Consider the following 17,852-nt stretch of genomic DNA (forward strand, 5'->3'; position numbering starts at 1 on the left):
GGCTTGCTTCAGGTTACTCTAAGTTTAGAACAGCCAGAGTGCTCCCCTTTCTAACACCTTTTAATAACTCATTGCAGTGCTGGTGGCCACAGGAAAGGAGTGGTAAATCAGCAAAGGGGACAGCCCCGTGCTGGGGAGGGAGCAGCAGGGATTAATAGGGGATAAGAACAACTGAGAAAGGCCAATCGAGTCAGATGTTTTTCTTCAGCTGCTATTTAGAGGATAAATACAGGTTAGGAAGATTTCCAGGCTTATGTTAAAACTGTAGTTATAGTTCTTTGGATATAGGGGAGGTAACCAAGTGCTTTGGCCATTTTGAGAGTGAGTAGCCAAGGTTGTTATTGAGAATAAAACAGATTCAACCTTCCAGAGAGGTGTAAAGGATGAGCAGTTACAAGATGGTGCTCCTGGGCTCTTATTCAATGTAGAGCACATATATGTCCCATATAGACTCTATTTTTAGCCTACTCTGTATAGCCTCATCTATTAGTTAATCCTTTAGGGAAATAAACCTTTATATTTTAATTGCCCTTCTGTCTTCCCTTCCCTAGAAAAGCAACTAGCACATTTTATTGGATGTGTGTCTATAAAAGCATTGTTTAGGAGTAAAGGAATTCAGCAGTGATCAAAGAAGGAACCAGATATGGACTTGATAACTTGATATTCATCATGCTGTGGGTTTCTCCTCCAATAAAATAAAGCCATAATCTATTGCTTACCTCACAGAGGGTTGTTTGACTAGATTGTTTGTGTAACTCTCAGGAGAAGAGAGCAGTTATGGAAATGCACGTTACAAATGATTGCCTGCATTTAATGTTCTTGTTTGTGAGCCTGTTTGTTTTTATGTAGTAACAGCCCCTTGAAGTGAGCCTTTTTAATCCCAAGATCTAAATGAACTCTGCAAATTCTTATTAATTCCCATTAATAACACCTTTGCATGATAAAAGAAAGCTATTAGCCCTGCTCTGTGCATTGGTTAAACAAGTGAGAAAAGCCATTAAAGCCCCAAGCTTCAAGGATGCTCAATATTTGAGTCCCCATTTCACACAGTGGGGGTGGCAGGTTGGGGGCACCTCTGGAAATCAGGCTGTTGATAGTTTGTCTGCAGTGCTGAGAGGGATGGAAAGGAGCTGAAGCTGTGATCTGTTTAAATTTAATGATGAGTTGTGTCTCAGTCACATCACAGGCAGCCCTTGGAGTCCACACTGGCTGTCACTAAGCTGAGCCAGCCTGGGACACCCTTGCTGCCATGGCAGGATGGATCCCACCCTGGAACCCCTTCTCCCCAGGGAATGGGGGGTGAAATAAGGGAGAAAGGTCCTCCCCATTGCCTGGCAGGTGGCACAGAGTGGCAGATGCCTGGGCTGTGTCAGTGACCTTCTGGGCAAGTGGCACTGCCCAGGGTTGTGGGGTTTCACCTCCACACAAGCCACAGCCTCTGGGGAGGTTTCCCAGCCCAGGTTTAAAGGGCAGGGGGGCCCTGTGCGAAGGGTAGCAGGGGTGCAGCCCAGCCCCAGGCTGATGGTGCTACCCACAAAATTGGATTTGCTATCTGGTGTGCAACAAGCCAATAATGACACACTGGAGAGGGACATCGTTTATTTCAGAGCTGCCCCAGCCTGGGTGCTCAGGGCTATTCCAGAAATCCAGCACACCCCTGGGGACTTTCCCTGCCATTATTTATACACAGAAATTCAGAGTTAGTGAATTTCCAAGCACAGCCCCTTTTGGAAGTTAGGACTGCTTAGTAAGTTCCACGCAAGTTACATCAGCCCAGCAATTTCTGGGCATTCTCAGGGGAAGGGTCTTTTTTAGCATTATTATGAACACGTTCAGCTCTAGGACACATGGACCTTGAGTATCTTGCCAAGTTAGCAATACATAGATCGACATATATCAACATTTTCATTTGCTACATCCTTAAAGCTTGTTAGCCTCAGGATGCCCTTGACTAAGGGAGGATCTTGCTGCCTGCTCCACTGATCAGGTCTCCTTTCTTGCTCATTAGGCTTGGAAGCACACATCAAAGAATGTAGGGGGATACAGTATGGGTAAATGAAGGTGGTATAGAATGTAATCTTATCCCCCAACGAGCTGCAGCTGAACCAATTACTAAATATTAGGGGCAGGCCTGATGTTAACAGGCCACACCTGTAGCCAATGAGAACAAGTTGTACAAAAGAGTGGATTGGGGGGATCTGGAGTCAGATGGTTACTGCAAGGACCAGGAACAGTCAGTGCTTAGAGGAACTGCCTGCAAGAAGCATTGAGGAGGTATGAAGCTCTGGTGATATAGAATCCTTGTACTATAATGATAATAGGACTCTTAATATATAAAACAACAAAAGAACATCCCAATCTAAGATAATCTTGGCAGGTTCCACCCTAGGGGTGCTGATGGGCAGTGGATGAGTGTGAGCTAGCTGTGCCCGAGGGCCCAACAAAGCCCATGGCACCCTGGCCTGACTCAGGAACACTGTGACCAGCAGGACCAGGAAAGTGATTCCTGCCCTGTGCTGGCACTGGAGAGGGTCACCTTGGTTCCTGTGCTCAGTTCTGGGCCCCTAAGCCCAGGAGGGACAATATCCAGGGCTGGTGATGTGGTGTTTGTGGGCCCTCAGGATGAGGGAAGAGATGGCAATCTTGACTTCATGTTTCAGAAGGCTGATTTATTATTTTATGATATATATTATGTTAAAATGAAACGATAGACTGAAATTATGCTAAAGAAAGAGAAAGGAGGCATCAGAAAGCTAGAAAGGAAAGGAAAGAATAATAAAATCTTGTGGCAGCTCACAGCCACGACAGAGCTGGCTGTCATTGGTCATGAAGTAAAAACAATTCACATGCTGGGTAAGCAATTCTCCAAATCACATTCCAAATGTGATTGGACGATTGCTTACCCAGCATGCTTCAGCAAAACATGAAGAAGCTGAAGCTCCCCAGCTTCTCAGGAGAAAAGATCCTGGTGAAAGGATTTTTCAGAAATTATGTCTGTGACAGGCTGGATGAGGCTCTGGTCTGTTGACATGGTTGCCTTCTCGTAGGTTGGACTCGATGATCTCAGAAGCATTTTCCAACCCAAATGATGCTGTGAGGGATGTCAGCAGGTCAGAATAGACAATTGTCCTCTCTGCTCTGGTGAGACCCCACCTCGCACATTGGGCACAGCTGTGGTGTCTGCAGCAGCAGAAGGACATGGAGCTGCTGGAGCAGGTCCTGGGGAGGCCACAATGCTCTGAGGGCACTGGAGCACCTTGAGAGAAGGTGAGTACAGACCTCATGGCCCATTTCCAGTGGGTGAAGGAGCTGCAGGGAGGCTGGGCAGTGACTCTTCCTCAGGAGCTGCAATGATAGCACAAGGGGGAAAGCAACAAATAGCACAAGGGGGAAAGCAACAAATAGAAGGAGGGAAAATTTAAGTTCAGTATTAGGAAGAAATTTTTTTACTGTGACGCCCTGGCACAGGCTGTCCAGAGAAGCTGTGGCTGCCCCTGGATCACTGGCAGTGCCCAAGGCCAGGCTGGACAGGGCTGGGAGCAGCCCGGGATGGTGGAAGGTGTCCCTGCCATGGCAGACACTAGAATGAGCTCTTTTAAGGTCCATTCCGTGATTCTGTGCTGTGCTGGCTGCTCCGTGTCCCACCGGTTGGGTCTCCTCTCCTTGGAAGCACACAAAGCCCTCACATTACGAAGCACACCCATTTAAGATTATCCCGATTATTTCAAGACCCCGCGCCTCACAGCAGCGGCGCCCCGGAACCCCGGAGCGGGCCCGCGTTGCCGGCCGGACGCGGGCGGGAGGCGCGCCCGCCATGGCGGCGCCCACGCGGGTGTTCGCGTTCCGGGACGCGCGCTGGGCCCCGGACCCGGTGCTGGAGCCGAGCGCGGCCGTGCGGAGCCCGCAGCCGGTGCCGCTGGTCATCGACAACGGCTCCTTCCAGACGCGGGCGGGATGGGCCTGCCCCGACCCCTCCGTGCCCGCCGAGCCGCTGCTGCGGTTCCGCTCGCTGGCGGCGCGGAGCCGCGGGGCCCGCGGCGGGGCGGGCGCAGAGACGCAGGTGGGGAACGACCTGGGCAGCCCCGAGCCCCTGCGCTGGCTGCTGCGCTCGCCCTTCGACCGCAACGTGCCCGTCCAGCTGGAGCTGCAGGAGCTGCTCCTCGACCACGTCTTCCAGCGCCTCGGAGTCTCCTCGCAGGTACGGCCGGGCCGGGCGGAGCCGCCCGTGGGTCCTGGAATGGTTCGGCTTGGAAGGGATCGCGCTGCCGTGGGCGGCTTGCACGGGACCAGGTTGCTCAGATTTCTGTGGCCTGGACACTTCCAGGGATGGGGCAGCCGCAACAACTTCCCTGGGCAGCCTGTGCCAGTGGCTCACCACCCTCACAGGGAAGAATCTTTTCTTAGTATTTAATTTACACGTACTCCCTTAAACTTACTGCTGGGTGATGCTGTTATTAGTAGTGTTTACTGACCACCTACATGCCCAGCAGTGTTGAGAGTTGCTTCTCAGACCATAGAGCCCTTTACCTGCATGACAACACCAGTTTGAAAGCTTTACCCAGAGTGGAACTTAAGTTTTACTGCTTTTCACTCGCCTCCTCATTGCATGGATTTTGGTTACTCTGATTTTTAATAATTTATATTTGCCTTTAAAAGTCCATTCTCCTCCACCATTATGAGTTTGTTCTTTGTTGGAATTAATATTAACAATTTTTAAATTAATATTAATTTTTTTACTCCTTTAAGCACTAGATAGAATTTAATTTCCATTATTAATACCCTGCACATAAAGTGCTTTCTCAAGCCCATTTTGGAGGGGTTTTGCTGATGCTTAAAAGAAAAAGCAGAGATAACTAACCCTGGCTTTTCCCTTCATACCTTTATTACTGTTCTTTCCCCTTGTCTCTCCCAGGGCTGTGTGGATCACCCAATTGTTCTGACAGAAGCAGTTTGCAACCCTCTGTACTCAAGGCAAATGATGTCTGAGCTCCTCTTTGAATGCTACCAAGTGCCAAAGGTGTCCTACGGCGTGGACAGCCTGTACAGTTTTTATCACAACAGGGGGCAGAACTGGCCCTGCAGTGGTTTGGTGATATCCTCAGGGTACCAATGCACACACATTTTACCAGTCCTAGAAGGCAGGTGAGCTCTGAGTGTCTTATTTTCAAGTGATGCAAATACCCCTTCCTCCAGCTCTGCAATATTAACTCTTGTAGTGATTTATACTGATGGGTTAAAACCAGATCTGTAGATTTTGCTAAGCTGTGTTGAGTTTTGAATTGAAGCAGTGCAGCTCTTGTAAATGTTGTGTTTTAGTTGATAATTGTGCCTTGATGTGTACTTTCAATGGGAGAAGGGGATATGTGCCCCAAGTGAAACTGGGCGTTAACAAACATAATCTAGGTTTTAAAGCAGCTTTGGGACAAAAGAAAGTTCTCTGTGTGTGAGACTCTACAGTGCTGGAGGCTTTTACCATTTTGGTTATTCTGCTACATTGCTCTACTTTTGCTTTTTTTCCTCTTTTTTAAATCCTTACTGCAAGAGATGGCTTTATTATATCTGGTAATAAATCTTCAAGGTTTACACTTGTCCAACCACTAAGTGTTAGGTTAAGATTAAAAAACTACTTTTAGCACCACTACCCATCACTTCTCTTAGAAGTGAACATCTCCTTAGATGCATTCTGTGTTGGAACAGAACATCTTCTTGCTTTAGCCAAAATTATTCAATATTTGGACTTTTTTTTTAAAGCAGAACAGAGCTTTTCAGAATAAAATAGTGAACCAGCAGTTATAAATAGTTCAAATAGTGGAACAGCAGTGATTTTTCTGTTGCCTGAGAAAAGCAGGTGTGTTAGATTCTCTGGTAAAACACTTATCTATGAATATTCATCTACAGAAATCAAACGATTTGGGGGGAAAGCAGGAGCTCTGTTTGATTCCCTGTGAATTCCCTGAGTGTGAGCTGTGTCTGTTTGCATTTTTGAGGCTGGATGCCAAGAACTGCAAGCGCATTAACCTGGGGGGGTGCCAGGCTGCCGTGTACCTGCAGCGCCTGCTGCAGCTCAAGTACCCCGGGCACTTTGCGGCCATCACGCTGAGCCGCATGGAGGAGATCCTGCACGAGCACAGCTACATTGCCCAGGACTACACTGAAGGTAAAACCAGCTCTCATTCACTGCCTGATGGTGCTCACTTGTGGGGGTACCAGTTGTGGGTTTCTCTGGGTCTGGATTGAAGGCACTTGAGGCAGTAGTTCATGTTCGGACACAGGTGTTTATTGTTTCTTATCGGTAAAGCTTGTCAGTCTCACTGCTCTGAGTTCAGCAGCTTTTCATTAGGAGGCACAAAATGGCCAACAATCTCTTGGTACAAGGCCTTTTTAAGATTAAACTATCCAATTAAGAACTGACACTTGGATTATTTTCCCTTTTAACGCAATAACTGATCCCACAGGGCCCCCAGTGCAGACTTTTCTGCCCAATTACAAAATGGCACCCAAACGCAAGAAGAAACATGAAGAAGAAACCCAGGATGACACCCTGTGCCCTCCATCTTGCTGCCATCCACAGCATACTAAAAGTCCCAAAACCCTAAATTTCTCACCAAGTGATACGCCTACACTGCTCTCTGTAATCTATTTCACACTTTTGTGGATCCTAGTCTATCTTGAAATCTAGGAAGCTTTCTCACTTTATTGTTACTCTTCACCCACCCATGTTGTTTTTCTTTAACATAATTCCCACTAGTTCTCAATGTTTTTGGTTGATCCTCTCTACCCCTTATTTTGAACTCAGCTCAAATTCTTACAGAAATGTTCTACTTCTGTTTTGCTTTGTGGTAACCTGCCTTGCATTTAACAGCAGTTTAATATTTAAAATTAGGCCAGAAATAAAATTTAACTACTACTAATGCTACAAAGAAAAGATCTGTATTGGTTCAAATTTCTCTGTGAACAAAAATTGTGATGGTTTCAGTGGAAAAGAATTTAAAATGAGCTTATTGTTTCCTTTATATGTCAACAAAACCTCTTAGTGGGTCAGGATTACTGTGTTTCGTATCTGCTTTAAGGTTTCCACAGTTGCACAGGACATTTCTCATGACTTTTATAAATTTATTTAATTCACACAATTTCCATGGCAATTGTCATCTGAAATAGTGCCTGAAGAAAAGTGGGTTTTTTTACATTTGTCCCTTGTGAACGAGCATTCCTTAGAAATGTGTGAGTGCTCTCCCTCCCCTTGGGCAGAGGGACGTAAGTGTGCACTTGCACTTTGCAGTACTTGGTGTTTCCTGGAGGTCAGAGCACTCAGAGCTGCCTGCACTGGGTGTGTGACCTGGAGGCAGCACTCAGAGGGGACAGCCAAGCTTGGGAACAGCTGCCAAGAGGTGACAGAATTCTGTGCTTGCACTTTTTTTGCCTTCTTTCCTCACCTTTCATCCTTCACACGAGGTGCGCGTAACACGCGAATCGTTTTGCGCTGCCAGAACAAAAAGTTACTTTGCTTTCCAAATGCCCAGAGCTGCAGAAGTGGCGGTGCCCAGAGTACTACGAGGACAATGTGCACAAGATGCAGCTGCCTTTCTCCAACAAGCTGCTGGGCAGCACTGTGGCATCTGAGGAGAAGCAGGAGAAGAGGCAGCAGCAGCTGCGGCGGCTGCAGGAGCTCAACGCGCGGCGCCGGGAGGAGAAGCTGCAGCTGGACCAGGAGAGGCTGGACAGGCTGCTGTATGTGCAGGTAATGCAGGCAGAGTGCCAGTGTGGTGGCTTGGGAGCAGGGCAGGCTGTCCTCAGAGCTCTATCAGAAGGTCACACATCATGGTAAAGCTGTGACTGTTGTGGGTGTTCCCTGATAGGAGCTTGCCAAGGTTAGTTGTGAGTTAATAGAGAGATTATTGATGCAGGGGATGTTTTCAGTTTCTGAACAGCACTTCTGGGAGATACCTCAAATGCTGTCAAATTGTGCGCATCATAGTCTCTAGTCATGCAGGCAGACTATCTGTACATCACTGTTGACTGCTGTTGCCTTGTCTTGTTCATCACAGCTAACTCTGGTCTGTCCACAGGAACTTTTAGAAGATGGTCAGATGGATCAGTTCCACAAAGCTTTGGTGGAGCTGAACATGGACTCTGCAGAAGAACTTCAGTCTTACATCAACAAATTGAGTCTGTCTGTTGAACAGACAAAGCAGAAAATCCTACAGTCAGAAGTCAATATTGAAGTAGATGTTGTGGACAGCAAGCCAGAGGTAGGATGTTTTCACCAAGATAATCCTAATTTTATCTCTGAATTAAACTTCTGTGCTTGAAAATGAGTCCCTTCAGACTTCCTTTGATGAACTAAGCTTATTCTTTAACACATTGCAAGGCATTATTAAGTTGGCAACTACTTCTCTCTTTTCAGAGAGAATATCCTGAGACAACCATCCTTAATCTTTAGTAGTCTTCTATTAAACACACAGAGGAGATAAAGATACAACCCATCCATCTTTTTGTTAAAAAAAGTATTTGCTTTCCTTTTTGTTCTTCCCCTTCAGGTGCAGAGAACTTAATGGTAAACAACCAACCCTGGCTTCATTGCAGCTGCCTATTTTTGGTGGATTTAAGCAGCATGTTCTGTTTTGGTTCCTTAATGAAAGATTAATTGTTACACTTGGTTATTGGAGTTGTCTTGAAGATGAGGAGCTCCTTGTCTGCTTTGCCAGACTAACACAGGCCCAGCACACAGCAGCTGCTGCCAAGGGGTGCTCTAAGGCTGCTTGTGCATGTGCTTTTAATTGCCTTTCATGTCACTTTAGACAGAGCTTTTTTAGCTTTATCAGCCTCTGTTCAGGGAAAAGGTAGAGGGGAAAACAGAAAATTGAAGCATAGAGGGGAGATCCTTATTTAGGTTGTCCAGAGGAGCTGTGGCTAGCCCATCCCTGGAAGTGTTCAAGGCCAGCTTGGAGCAACCTGGTCCAGTGGAAGGTGTCCCTGCCCATGGCAGGGGGTGGAACTGGATGAGCTTTTGAGGTCCCTTCCAACCCAAACCATTCCATGATTCTGTGATTATCAGTGCAAGAATCAGAATGATTGTGCTTCAGCAAAATTCAGGGAGATGATGGGCTTATCATTGTGGTGAAGAATCTTTCTGCCTTCTGTCAAAAGAAGATATTCTAGAAAAAAGAGAATTGAAAGATTAGCAGTTACCTGCGATTTTTCTGTGACTGTGCCTAAATTCCAACATCTCCCACACCCCTGCTCTTTGCTGGGTGCAATCTCAGACCTCAGAATGAATTTACAAGCTTTGTTATTTGGTCTGTGCCTTGAGAGAGCACTTAGAATTATCACAAAATCCCTTTGCAAGACCAGATGTTCAGCTGAGTCTGTGTATCTTTGTTTTTGTCTTTTTCCTTTCTCTATAAGATAAAAAAAGAAATGCATTTAACAGGACTTCATGAGACTACATTTTTTGCTGTAACAATGAGCACTTCTAAACTTCAGTTTGATTAATTGAATTTTTTAAGTAGATAAAAAATAGAATCTGAGGAATGTGTGAAGAATGTCATTTTGGCTCATCCTGGCATTGCAACAAATGTTTCAAGTTTAAAATAACCAAAATAAATATTTAGTAACAAAATCCCAGAGGTAACGTTGTAACACAAAAAAAATGTAGATAATTAAAAACCTGTTCCTACCTCACAACAGGAGTCTTGTAGGATTTTGAGTGATGCTTTTCATTAGGACAGAGCTTCTGTCTGTGTGAAATAAAAAGGGATTTGGTGCATCCTGTGAGCAAATAGTAGATAGTTGAAACTCTCAAAAATTGTGTGGTGGCTTTGTAGCTAGCAAATATTTGTTTTCCAGTCCCACACAAGCAAAATAGGGAATTTAATGATAATTATACAGCAGTTAGAGGTGCTGGAAGGGTACCAGGTCTTAACCAATATAAAAAGCTATTTTACTAAGTTTTAATATGCTGTTATGCTTAGGACATGGCTGCCTGGGATCCTGGCAGTCAGCCTGGTGACTGAGGCCTGCATTTCTGAGCTGGCATTGGGATAAATTTATTGGAAGTGTTTGATTTTTGTACTTTGGGTGAATGTCTGTATTTCTATTTCCTGGGCATACTTGCTTTCAGGCATGTTAAGGAGTTGAGATTTGAGGAGACTGAGTTTTCCAGCTGTGTCACCAAAATTAAAATCACACCTGAGCTAAGCTGCCATAACTTGCTCTGTTTCCAGACTCCTGACTTGGATCCACTGGGCAGTGAACAGTCCCTGGAGGATGTGGAGAGCATTAATGAGTTTGAGCCTTTATTTGCTGAGGAGCAGCCTGAAGTTGAGAAGCCAGTTGCTGCAGTGCAGGTTTGGTTTCTGTATTTACACCTTGTGCCAGGGGTTTGCATGCCAGCTGTCCAGCCAGTCTGCTGACATTTCTCCTCATGCAAACATTGTTTGCCTGCTCTTGGAAGAGATGCCTAAACTACCTGAGCAGGACATGAAGAGAGAAATTTTGGCAGTTTTAGCTGGTGGTTTAGGATGAAAATTCCCTCTTGGCTCATTCTGCAGGCAGTGCCTGGTGTGTAGCAGTGCTGTGTTATTAAGGGAAAAATGTTCTGCTCAAGTGTTTTTGTCTGTGATCCATAGCCTGATATCCCAGTGGACGCAGCTTTCAACTTGTGAGGTTGAGCCTTAGAATTAAGTGGCTCCAAGCAGAATAAATTATAGAAAAAGTCCAACTTCCCTGGCCCTTTGGAACCTTTAGCATAATGCTATTTCTCTGTGGGAGCGTTAACATTTGTTTTTTTTGTACAGAATTGTTTTGAAATGTTGGTTATTGTAGACTATTATTGTTCTTTAACATAATTCCCCACTATTCTCAATGTTTTTAAAGCCCGTGTTTAACCTGGCAGAGTACCACCAGCTTTTCCTTGGCACTGAAAGAATCAGAGCTCCAGAGATTGTCTTCCAGCCCTCCCTGATAGGAGAGGACCAGGCTGGCATAGCAGAAACCATGCAATATGTCCTTGAGAGGTGAGTTTACAGAACTATTTACTTCAAACAAGCTATTCTTCATTTGATACCAGCTTTTGAAATGCTGGGTGTTTAGCAATGATTTGAGAAAATGAATAGTTCTTTTTGGTGGAGTCAAGAATTGCAGGTTAGACATGTCTGAAAGCCACATGTAACTGTGCTTGTTTTAAGTCAGTGAGTGTACAAAGTTTTTTGATCCATAACCCCATCAATGATAAATTTTTGAATATACGCATCCAATATATGGATATTTATAAATTACTACTACTACTAAACTATTATGAACATGTTAAAACATACACAAAAATAAAAATTAAAAAAGAATGAATGAGATCAAGGTGAAATAAACATTATTTAAATGTATTTATCAATTTATCTGCCTGCACCTCACTGGATTGTTTTGCACAGACCCCACTTTAGAGATCCCTGGTCCAACTCATTATTAAGGGAAACAGCAAAACACTTGCAACAGTGAGCTGGCAGTCTCTGGTTTTGTGAGACCAAAATTAGGAGTAGCATTTTAAAGTTAAGATGCAGGCACACCTCATGGACATTTCCAGACAAATTAGCATTGATGAAATGGCACCCCTGAATTGATTGAACATGGGACATCATGATTTTCTGAATGGTAAGAATTCCAGCCCTAGAAAGAAATCTAGTTGATGATTAATGGGGAACTGAGAGCTTTCAGGATTTTTTCCACCACCCCTTAATTTCCAGAAAACAAAGAAATTTTTTGGTGCTCGGAAAATGAAGTTTCTCGAATTGAATCCTGGGACAGGGTATCAGTATTCCCCACAGCTGTTCCAGTTCATAGGGCAGAGGTCCTTGAGAAAAGCTGAAGCTGTTCTTGCTCTTCACAGGTATTCCAAGGAGCAACAGGCTGTCCTTGTCCAGAATGTTTTCCTCACTGGTGGAAATACAATGTACCCTGGACTGAAAGCCAGAATCCAGAAGGAGCTTCTGGAAATGAGGCCGTTCCAGTCATCCTTTCAGGTGTGTGTGTTGCTGTGGTGTTTGTCACCAGCCTGTTCTGCTGTGTTCAGATGGAATGGGGTGAGGTGCAGAGCAGGGGCATGGACAGGGTTTTAAGGCAAGACCCTGCAAACAGCTTTTTGACCTGAGATGATGCAGGTTAAGCAAAGGTTGAGCTGCTCTTTGTGAAGACAGCATAGTGAGTAGGGAAAAGGAAAGTCTGCTTCTGCTAAAGGACCATGCACATAAAAGGATGTTTGGCTGGAAGTTTGCAAATCGATTGCTTAGGAATTGATAACAAGGTGAAAACACATTTGAACCTAACATTAGTGTCTCTCTTTCTGAGAGACACTGAGTAATCAGCTCAAATTTCTGAAATTCAGTTGTGTGTGTCATATACCATTGTAACCAGGGTGAAAAGGGCTTCCCTTTCCAGTGCTGAATTGACATTGTTGTTCTGTTTTCCTTCCATCCAGGTCAGCCTTGCTTCCAGCCCTGTCCTGGATGCCTGGTACGGGGCCAGGGACTGGGCAGTGGAGCACATGAACCGTGAGGAAGGCTGGATCAGCAGGAAGGACTATGAGGAGAAAGGGGGGGAATACCTCAAGGAACACTGTGCCTCCAATGTCTATGTTCCCATCCGCCTCCCCAAGCAGCCCCCACGGGCAGCAGAGGCTCCCAGCAGAGCCTCGGGCACAGGGAACCCCAGTGAGCAGCCATAGCCGTGTCCTGGGCACCCTCAGCGCTGCAGGGAAGGGTTCCTGCTGTGCCACAGGGTGGGGCCTCGCTGCCTGCTGAGCTCCCATCCTGGCCCTTGGCCCAGGAGGATGGGACACGCTGGCTCAGTTCAGTGCTGCTCACACACAGCAGCTCGTGGAGGGCAAAGCTCCCTCTTAGAGACTGGCATAGTAAGGCTCAGGGGTTTTGGAGAGTGTGTTTTACAGCTTTTTAAGATGTAATGAAATGTCCTGGTTTTAGATGGTTTTTGTTGCAGCTGGGCTGTAGCAAGGCAGGCAGCCCAGCAGGTGTCCCCCTTGTCACAACCGTCTGTCGGGACATGTCATGCAGGTCGTGCTGCAGGACAGCAGGGGGGTGAGCTCAGCCCTGCCTCCCGGGGCCTCGTGTTCCATCTCCCTGCTAAAGCAGCACACAGCCAGTGGGTGCTTCTGGTCTCCATCGATGTCAGCGATAGCGATGCTGTGGCTGAAACTGGAGAGCTGGGCACATGCACACACAGCCCTCCACAAAGCACAGTCCAGAGGCACTGCCAGGCCTTCTGCTGCCCTGGGGTGGTTCTGCAGGCTGAGCAGGGCAGGTCTCTGATAGGACTTCTTGATCAAAAGTTGTAGCAATAAAGCAAAGCCTTTTGCTTTACCACTAACTTATGTGTTTCAGTGATTTCACCTCTTTAGAGCTGTGAGGATGGGTTTGATTGGTTGTACTTTGCTTAAAAACACAGGTTTGCAGCCAGGCCCCTGTCCTGCTGTACAACCTGCCTGTGAATTCAGCTGTCCCACTGAACAACTTGTTTCTTTCCCAAAAAATAATCTGTCCTGAATGCTGAACCCTAACCTAAGGAGACTCCATCACTTTGGCAAAAGCTGGAAAAGGTGCAAGGTAATGGGGGAAATATCCAGACTGTAACTGATATAAAGAAAGTGTAGAGGTGGTGTTTGGTGTCCCCAAGGGCTGCAGAGCATCAAGGTAAGTTGTCACCTGGCAGATTCAATGCAAAGAACATGAGGAACTTGCTTGTGCTGAAGTTGGTTGCCACAGGATAAGAATTTTGGATTCAAAAGTATTACTGAGATTTACAATTTTTAAAAAAAGACACATTTGTGGGCAAATATTGAGGTCTCACCTGTGTGAGTGTTCTTCAGAGAGCCTGTGAGGGAAGGGTTGTTGCAGACCTGCTCTCCCACAGTTCCTGTGGCACCCAGCCCTGGCCAGTCCCAGGTGGGATGCTGGTCCTGGTGACCCTGCCTGCTCCTCAGTCTGTTGGGCAGGAGAAGGGAGCTGGCTGCCCCCAGGTGACCTCAAGTTTACATTATTGATCCTATCCCTGGCTGCCTGGAGGCAGTTTTTAGGACAATTAAGGGAATTCTGTGGGTGGTAAAGAATGTGGAAAAACATGCTGTGCTGAAACTGGCCAAGTTACACATGAAGATGTCTTTTTTGATCTCAGTGACCTGGAGCCAATGCTGTCCCAGTGCTGTTTGACCCCTCTCTGACCCATCTTTAACTTTACCTCAGACAGAGGGACTACCCAAGACATGGAAATAGTTCTGATACTTGGTGTTGCCTGCTAAAAAGATATGTTGTGCATAAAACAGTTCCAGAATGAGGGCTTGAAAGGGCATCTCTAATGCATGATTATGTGACTTTTAATCTATGGCCAAATCATGCCAGCCACTTCTCTTGCATTAATTCAAAGCAGAGCTATCTAATTCTGCAAAGAGGTGCCAGAGCAGCTGCTTAAACAGCTTGAAGGAAGCAGAATTTTATAATCTCCTGAATATTAGCTGTTAATTTGTTACTTTGTGCCACAATAGCCTGAGTAACTGATGAACTTGAACCAGGTGATCACTGTCACAGGCTGCTCTGAGTGTGCTGGTGGCCACCCAGGTGCTTGGAGCAGCACCACGAAAATCATCAATGTTGCAGACTGGGATGAATTTTAGCCATTTCAGTTCAGTTCCCTGGCAATGATTTGCTGTGGTGCTCCCTGAGCATTGGTGCTGGCAGGAGAGAAATGGAAGGAGTGTGTGGTGCTGAGGGCAGGAGGACACAGTGGTGTCATTTCAGACAGTGGTGTTGGAGTCCTTGTGGAGCTTCACCATTGGGACACTTGTGGCAAGGTTTTCTCACCCCCATGTGCAGGAGAATTTGGGTTTTTTTTCCATGTGAGTGGCACAGGGCTCTCCAAACCCAGAAGGGGCTTGGGCTGTCTCCTGTCACTGGTTTATGCCCCCTGAGAGGGGAACAGGCTAAAGGACCCCTGTAAGGCCTCTTTAATGGGACTTTTGGTTGGGTGAGGAGCAGTAAGAAGAAAAACAATCCTTCTGTGAGAGCCTTTGGCAACTGATGGCAGGGCTGCTGTTGAGTGAGCTGCTGTGCCAGCAGCCTCAGAATCATTGCTGTGCTTATCCTGGCAGTGTCCTCCAAGCTGAGCCAGGGCAATTGCCAGGGCTGAGATGGTCAAGTGGTTCCCCTTTGGTCCTTGGTAAAAGAAGTTCAAAGCAAGCTATAACCTGGTTATACAATTCAGTAATGCCCTAATTCAGGTCAAAGAATACGAAAGTACAATTTCACAGCAGTGCTGAGTTTGGTCTATTTAAAAGAGAGCTCAAACTGGGTCCCACCTTTCACAGGGTCCCTAAGATCTGCTCTGGCTGGAAACACCACGTCAGTGAGCTGCCCTGGAGACTGAGCATCCATCACGTGTCCTATGGCCCAGATTTCCTTTGGAGCTGCCTACAAGCCTCACTTTAGGGCTTCAAGGCTTCTTATGCTTCCTGTGCCACAACAACTTCAAACATGTTCTTTGCTAAATCTCTGCTAGGACACCAAGATTAGAACTCTCTGCTCCAGTTATTAATCTCTGGAATACTTAATGTGCTGTGTAAGACAGCATCTCGGAAGAAAGAGAAGATGCCCGTGAAGTGTCACTTAAAATTTAGGATTATCCCTCCAGAGACAGCCCACAGTGATCCTCTGGCAGTCAGTCATAAACCACAAGTTTTGAAGCATGTGTGGGATGAGCAGGGGAGAGGAGAATGCTGTAATGGATTTAGCATTATCCCCAAAGTCATATGGTGGGATTTCCAGCCATGGTTGGGAATGCCAGGCACAAGCAGCTGTGCTGATCCCCACTGCTCCCTCCCACTGCTCTGTGCAGGGAGAGAGCTGCTCCCTGAGCATCAGCTGCAGCAGAACTGGGGTTTAAATGGCTTAGACCCTGAGTGTGGTTTGCCAAAAGATTTTCAGCTCCTTTCATTCCTTTTCAGGCACTCAGCTTCCTGTGTGTAGTTCACAAACACCTTTTCCCCCTCCTTGTTCACACGATCTCAGCCCTCATGTTAGCAAGGTGTCAGAGTCTCAAGGGCTTTTTTGGTTATTTTTAAGTTATATTGCTTTTTTTACACCATTAGGGGTCTTTCTCTTTTTGAGCAGTGGGCTTGGTTCCCATTTCCTAATGCATTGGAGGCCATGATGAAAGAACCATTTTCATGGATCCAGCTCATAGCAATATTTGCTTGTGACAATTCACAGCTGTTGCTCTGCCCTCAGTTCTGTCTCAGCAGAGCCAACCTGAGAGTGGTGCTGGCTGAGGCTTTCACAGAGTGCACAACTCCTCTGGGGAAGGAGGGAGGTCAAGTAAAATCATTGAGACTTGGTCCATATGTGCTCAATGCACAGTGTGCCAAGTGTAAAAATCTTCAAACCATTTCCTGAAGCCAGCAGAAGTCTCAAGCATGGTGAGAATCACTCTATGCAGGTATACTTTTATTTTTAAGTAATTGTTGTTCCCCAATATCAGAGCATGAAGCAAGCTGGATTTGTGATCTGACTGAAAAACTTGTGCTCTTAAAATTCCTGGGTTCAGTCAGGACAATATATTTTAAGCTTTTTAATTATTTCAGAACCGAGGAGAAGTATGAAACAGCTTCTCCCTTCATCTGACAGGAGGTGATGATGGGGAAAGCATTTTTGTGTTGTCACTGATGTTCTGTGAAGGCATCCGAGTTCCTGCACTTCCAGCAGTCAGGCTGGTCCATCAGGAGGAAGCTCATACCCAGGGAAGCTTGTGGCAGGGAGCTGGACAAATGAGCATCAGAACATGCAAGGAAAAACTGGGGCTTTGTTCAAACCTATGTCAAGTGAATTCCTTGAGGAATTCCTTGAGGAATTCTCTCCTAGAGGAGAGGGACCTTTGGAAAGCTCCTTTTGTTTGATCTTTTTGGGAATATTCTGGGTGATAAGAGTATTGGATAGCAGGGAGACCCTGGGGCATTGGGTGCCTTATTCAGGTTTAGGGCAAGGGTGCATGGTGGATCTCTGAGTGGGAGAAGGTTTGAGGGATGGTGGCAACCTGCAGCCCCCAAAGGGCTGTGGTGACACTTTCCTGAGTGCCCTGGTGCCCAGGAGGGTTGGGAGGCTGTTGGCTGGAGCAGAGGCTGGTTTCCCTCTCTCCAAACAATCACCCTGTTTCTGCAGCTCTCCCTGGAGTGTGCTCTCTGCTCCTAAATAGCTCCTTATGCCAAGTTCAAAAAATGTCCTGTACAAGCCTGGGAAGCTGGGCACTCACTGCCTTGTCTGAGCTTGCTTGGCAGCAAGTTCCAGTCTGTGCAAGCAGATTTTGGGCAGTCTTATCTTTCCACTAAACATGTTGATGTGGAGGTTTGGTTCTTTGGGGTGTTTTCATTCCCTTGAAAAGAGGATACTAATGGGTAAAACTGTCCTGCCTGACAGACACTTGTTCTGCACCTGAAGAGCAGCCTCAGATGAGGAACAGTCCTGTTGGTCTGGTCTTCCTGCTCTGCTTTGGAGGCTTCACAGGGCTTCCCCACAACATTTTAGAAATAACTCAGTCCCTGCTAGGATGCCCAGAAGTCCCCTGTGGTACACAGAAGTCTCTGTCACCCCCTCACCTTGAGCACCTGCTGCCTTTGAGTGTTTTTTCTGCTATACTTAGATAAACCCACCTGATCTAGAAGCCATCAACTGATAAAATCTCAGTGCTCCAAAGGCAAAATGCCTTGAGAGGGTCCCAAAGTGCTTTCTTGAGCACATCCACAATGACATGTAACCTTTAAACACAGTTTTGTGTTCCTTGTGCATTAGCACATTTCTCCTGGCTGA

General features: G+C 46.2%; 1 protein-coding gene across 1 annotated transcript; it reads left to right on the forward strand.

The window, feature by feature from the left end:
- The first annotated feature begins 3,814 nt into the window (after positions 1-3,814).
- Positions 3,815-13,313, forward strand: ACTR5 (actin related protein 5). The gene is made up of 9 exons (XM_058814842.1): positions 3,815-4,198; positions 4,913-5,142; positions 5,988-6,157; positions 7,521-7,738; positions 8,067-8,249; positions 10,224-10,346; positions 10,876-11,015; positions 11,879-12,011; positions 12,467-13,313. Exons 1-9 carry the CDS (start codon positions 3,815-3,817, stop codon positions 12,710-12,712), a joined length of 1,827 nt encoding a protein of 608 aa, XP_058670825.1. The 3' UTR covers positions 12,713-13,313.
- The last annotated feature ends 4,539 nt before the right edge of the window (positions 13,314-17,852 follow it).

This window comes from Ammospiza caudacuta, chromosome 15 (assembly GCF_027887145.1).
Source record: "Ammospiza caudacuta isolate bAmmCau1 chromosome 15, bAmmCau1.pri, whole genome shotgun sequence".
NCBI classification, from domain to species: domain Eukaryota; kingdom Metazoa; phylum Chordata; class Aves; order Passeriformes; family Passerellidae; genus Ammospiza; species Ammospiza caudacuta.